The sequence below is a fragment of the Adiantum capillus-veneris genome, chromosome 4, assembly GCF_014529385.1.
Source record: "Adiantum capillus-veneris isolate H3 chromosome 4, ASM1452938v2, whole genome shotgun sequence".
Lineage (NCBI taxonomy): Eukaryota > Viridiplantae > Streptophyta > Polypodiopsida > Polypodiales > Pteridaceae > Adiantum > Adiantum capillus-veneris.
Window position 1 is genome coordinate 140,019,859 of NC_140934.1, and position 5,464 is coordinate 140,025,322.

Consider the following 5,464-nt stretch of genomic DNA (forward strand, 5'->3'; position numbering starts at 1 on the left):
CTTAGAGAGAGGTGATAATTTACAATCGGGGTTTTTTACAAGATTTGGTTTGAAACTGGGAAAAATGAGGACAACCTACGGATTTCACTGAAGAGGGCATCGTGGACAAGATGTCGGCGAATGGCGGGCCTCACTGGTGCGTCGGTGTAGCGCGTTTGTCATTTCCGGGGCCGGTCGGGGCATGCCTTCGGCGTCTTTTCTTGTTTTGGTGTTGGTGGCACGCGACTTGGCCTTCTTCTTCTTTGTCGTTGGCGTTGATTCCTTCGTTTTTTTAAAGAACTATTTTCTGTGCGTGCGAGTACTGAGTGTTTTATATGTGTGCGTGTAGGCGTATGTGCTTGTGAGTATATGTGATGTGTGTGTTCTTTTTATAAAAAAGTGTTGTGAGTGTGTGTGCGTATGGCTCGGGGTTGTGTGTGTGTGTGTGTGTGTATAAGTGCGTGTAGGGGTAGTGTGTAAGGGAGTGTGTGTGTGAACGGGAGCAAGATATATATATATATATATATATATATATATATATTTATAATTTTTTAAAAAAATGTCCTGGCGACATTGCTACATAGAGCGTGAGTGAGAGAAAGAGAGTGTGTGCGTGAGGGTGTGAGAGGAGTGGAGATGGTGTGTGTGTGTGTGTGTGTGTGTTACGGTAAGGGGTGTGTGTGTATGATAGAGAGAATAGAGCCACTGCGACGCCTGGCTGTCCCGACACAGAGAGCGAGGGAGAGAGTGAGTGAGGGGAAGAGGGGATGGCGAGGGAGGAAGAAAGGGGAGGGAGTGTGGAGAGTGTGTGTAAGAGAGAGAGAGAGAGAGAGAGAGAGAGAGAGAGAGAGAGAGAGAGAGAGAGAGAGAGAGAGAGAGAGAGAGAGAGAGAGAGAGAGAGAGAGAGAGACTTATTGACTGCGCCTTCGGGCTGACATAGAGAGTGCGAGAGAGAAAGAGAGAGAGAGAGACTTTGGGCTTGGGCTGCTTGGCCGACAGAGATAGAGAGGGGGGGGGGGGGGGGGGGGAGTCTTCTGGTCAACGGGGTGGGGTAAGGGGTGGCGGGCCAGGGAAGGGGATGAGGGGGGGTGGGTGCTTATGAGAGAGAGTGTGTTGGGTTATGAGAGAGAGAGCTGAACATTATGCACCTTCGGGGCCGCTTAGAGAGAGAGAGAGAGAGAGAGAGAGAGAGAGAGAGAGAGAGAGAGAGAGAGAGAGAGAGAGTCGAGGGAGGGAGAGAGAATAGGGTGAAGGGTTGAGGGGGGGGGGGTAAGGGAAGAGAGAGAGAGAGAGAGTGAAGGGTATTATATGGTGGCCCACCAGAGGGAAAAACAAGAGGAGAGTAGAGGGCTAGAGAGGTCAAGAGAGTGTGGATGAGAGGAGAGGGTGGGTGAGGTATGGCGGTGGATCCCAGAGGGAGAAAGACAAGCAAGGAGGGGTGAGAGAGAGAGAGAGAGAGAGAGAGAGAGAGAGAGAGAGAGAGAGAGAGAGAGTGGAAAATAATGAAAGAGAGAGAGGGAGACTTTGTAAAAGCACGGTGGCCCGCTAGTGGAAGAAAAGCCAGCAGCAACTTGGTTTATGCGCCCTTTGGGCTAGGTGACACAGGAGCAGAGATAAGAGAGAGATGGTGCATTGGCGCAGCCGAGCAGGAGAGAGAGAGACCTCTGTCCTCTGGTGATAATGGAGAGAGGTGTGGTCAAATTGGTGGCGGCCCGCTGCGGCCAAGCGTAGAAGGGTGTGGTGAATGTTAAAAAAACAACTTCTTATCAATTTTTTTTCGGGTAATGTGCTCCTCCCTGATTGGGGTTGGTTCTTGTGGCCGCGGTTTCGAAAACCGGCCGTCAACACTAACTGCGGGATATGCTCAACAACAGCAAGACCAGAAAGCTCTAGGCTATTTTCAACAAATGCAAGGCGAGGACATTTCTCCATATGCAATCACCTACGCTTGCATCTTGAAGCCATGTTGTACTATGCAGAACATAGAGAACAGAAAACATATAATCAACAATCTATGTCATACTTGACATTGCCTTGTTGACATGTATGCTAGCCGTGGTGGGGCCAAGGAGCCCCAGGATATCCTCAATAGATACGAAGTGATGTCATATCTCCAGATGCAATCACTTTCTCTTTTGTCAAGCTCTACATCATTTTTTAGGATGTGAAACGAAGGCACTTCCTGCACTACATAGGACTCTTCTCTTTAAGTTTAATCAATATCTTACTTTTATGTATTTCTGTTAACTCCTGTTTTGTTCCTGACGGAGAGGACATATATTCACAAAAATGGACGTTTCGATCACACAAGCACGACTCAATCTCGACAACACTGCAAGGTCTGTTATCTGCATCCAATTTCCTATGCCTATGTGTTTGCTTGGCTCAACACATAAACGCTACGGGGCAGGGCACGGCTTCCGTTTCTTATAAATTTTTGGAAAGACCACAGTGCCAACTCTCCACCATACTTTGTATGGCACTTATGCATGATGTGCACTGTATACTTTGTATTTTCATTTTGTTATATTTCATTGCATGAAAAAATGTTTAACTATTTACATTGCTTTTTGGTAGCTTGACTCAAATATTGGTCTACAGATTGGACAATCAAAAAGCCCCAGTACAACATTGCGGGTGAGTAAAGCACTTCGTTTCTTATTGCAATTCATTGATACTTTATCGATTTGCTTGTTTTAGAATTTTGCACATTACTTCCTTTAGTTTGGTTTACTTGGATATTGTTTTCAGAACTATACACTCAATGTCAATCAACATCTGCACATGTTAATTAGACATGCAACTCTTTGCATACGTTTGCTAGCCAAGGCATGTCAGGTATTACAATACTGCATGCAACTTGTGGATCTTTACTTTAGTCCTAAATGATTGATGCCATACTATATATGTCCTTGTTTCTCCCATACTCTCCAAAGATTCGAGGTAATACTTGAAGAATAGAGCGAGTAGGTGCAAGCGATGATTGGACAACAATTGGCACTATTGTTGGAGGCATATGTTAATGCAACAAATCATGTATGTATCATTACTTGATGCACTTATCTTTGTGTCCTCCCATAAACGTAATAAAATTTTAAAAATATATATGTCTCCCTTTAAAACTCAACTAACTCTCTCAAAAATTATCCCTGTATTCTCTATCAACATAATACCATTTTCAAAATGTATATGTCTCTCCAGTAATGCCGCGTTGGCAAGTTGATCACGGTCTTGTCTACTTTAGCACTAGACTAGATGCTTGAAGTCAATCTGCATATGTCCTGTTATGTTCAGCATCGCCCACCAAGCAAGACTAGTTATTTAAACGGCCCAGGTTTGGGCACCTGTTGAACCCACGGGCGGTGTGTTGAGTGCCCCGGGAATCGCTTTTGCCAAGTTCTGTGAGACTGTGTGGGGCAAAGCAGGTGGGTAAATGGCTTCTGAGGCAGCTAGTTGCATCGTCGTCAAAGAAACCAAGCCTGGCAAGGCGTTGGAGGTCACTCTTACAGGTGTGCTGCAGAGTTTCTACTCTTTCATCGAGGACTCCTCTCGAGCTTCTGTGGTGGCCTTCTTCAGAGAGTTGGCCCGTGAGCTTGAACAAGAGCGCTCGCTCCTCGACTTCCACCTCAAAGTCACCGACTGTCCCCACACACGCTTTTCTGGCTTCAAAGTAGAGGTTTTCTTTGGTGACGACAACCGCACCGGACCGGTCGAGGTTGCCCCTGGTGAGTGCCCATCTTGCTTGAATTTATGCTCTTGCATTTTCTGGTCTTACCCATGTGTCTAACATTTTGTTTACCACCCATGAGCGCTCATTGCTCCAAAAACCATGCTTCGGCGTCGTGTTGATGTGTCTCACATGTACAATGTATCTTCTTATGTGAATGCGCACACACAAGCTGGCGAGGCGAGGTATCAAAGAATGGCTCCATTGCGAGACCATGGCTTTGCATGCTTTCGAGTTAGCTCCATGTGTGGATGCACGTGCTTGTTGAGAGGGGTGTGTGTAGTATGTCATGTGCATCTTATCATTTTTACTTATAGTGTCGTATTTTTCTTCTAGATTTACCCACAACTAGTCACACATTATTTCATCAGGTGAGTGCATATCTTGTTTTGCACATGCGGTTTTGTATCCTGGTAAGGTGCCATCGGTTACTGCTGGAGAATGTATCATGGATGAGGTAAATGGAGACGGGCATGTGCAATGCTCTATTGATGCCAAAGCCCGACCTGGCTTCATTGTAACACCGTTGCGACATGTGGAGAGAATGTCGGATCTTGAAAACGATGAACTCTATGCCCTTTGGAGTGCTGCAGTCAAGGCTTTAAGATCAGAAGGCTTACCCTCTTTCCGATGCATGATTCTCAACCATGGTTTCTATCGAAACCTCCCACATCTTCACCTGAAGGTCTGGATAGATGCTACCCTCCATCATCCCGCTCGCCTTGCTTGGCCTCTTAAACGCCAAGAGTTATGGAAGCGGTTAGAACGCCTAGCTTCGTATAGCACTCGCAAATGTAAGTTCTACCTCACACAGCAAGGTTGCAACCGTGGTGTTCGCTGCACCTTCCTACATGGATGAATAGAATAGAACGTGGAATGTGGCAAAGGAGCCTTCTTTACCCATATGCATGAAATCTATTTATACTATACTTCTTTTTTGCTTTCTATGCAGGCATAAAGTTTGTCACTCTATATCCTAGTTTCACAATGTTGCTCTTATTGTGCATTAAGGAACGTGGCCTATGGAAGTCGTTTTTAAAGTATGATAACATGCAGTTTGTGATTTTGGACGAGAAGATGCACGGACTTTCAATGGGTTTTACCTACTGTGAATTGTTTTCCCTTGTAGTTCTGTTAAATTTCAGTCTCATTTTGACAAATTCTTTTTTTGTGTTTGTCAAGTAGTCGGACATTTTGTGTGTACTATATTGATTTTTGCTTAACTTTTTTGTGTGTACTAAAGTGACGTATATAATTCCACTGTATTGGATCTACTCAAAAGCTATATATTATCAAAGGAGGTCGACATTATTAGTGGATTTAGTGCCTATTTTTAATAGGGTATATATACTATAATGGTGATTCATAGATAGATATTATTGTAGGAAGATGTAAAGTTCTATGATGCTTAAAGAATGGTAAAACATGATGAAAGATGTGTGTGCATGACAATAAAAGTGAAAATTAGTTGTTGGCAAGTGTAAGTATTGTCTTCAGCCTAGTTTAAGGATAGTGACTAGATGTTGCTAAATACCCGAAGGCTTGTGTAAGGCTTACTTTTACTAGTGAAGTTCATAGTGTTGTAGATCATTCTACACCTAGAAATTGGTAGAAGGATCAACTTGCTTTCCCATTGGTGAGCACCGAATGCCATGCAAGTGAATGACTTGTCCTTCAACAAAGCCTCTCAATGAAGTACCTTTTAAACTTGATGAGCTTGACATATTTCTCTTTGCTTAATTGGTTATGTATCCCATT

At 44.2% G+C, this 5,464-nt stretch overlaps 1 protein-coding gene across 1 annotated transcript; it reads left to right on the top strand.

Annotated features, from left to right (window-relative positions):
• Nucleotides 1–3,248: 3,248 nt before the first annotated feature.
• Nucleotides 3,249–4,776, top strand: LOC147460059 (uncharacterized). Its single transcript, XM_086509947.1, has 2 exons — nt 3,249–3,704; nt 4,078–4,776. Exons 1-2 carry the CDS (start codon nt 3,413–3,415, stop codon nt 4,563–4,565), a joined length of 780 nt encoding a protein of 259 aa, XP_086366073.1. The 5' UTR covers nt 3,249–3,412; the 3' UTR covers nt 4,566–4,776.
• Nucleotides 4,777–5,464: the final 688 nt, after the last annotated feature.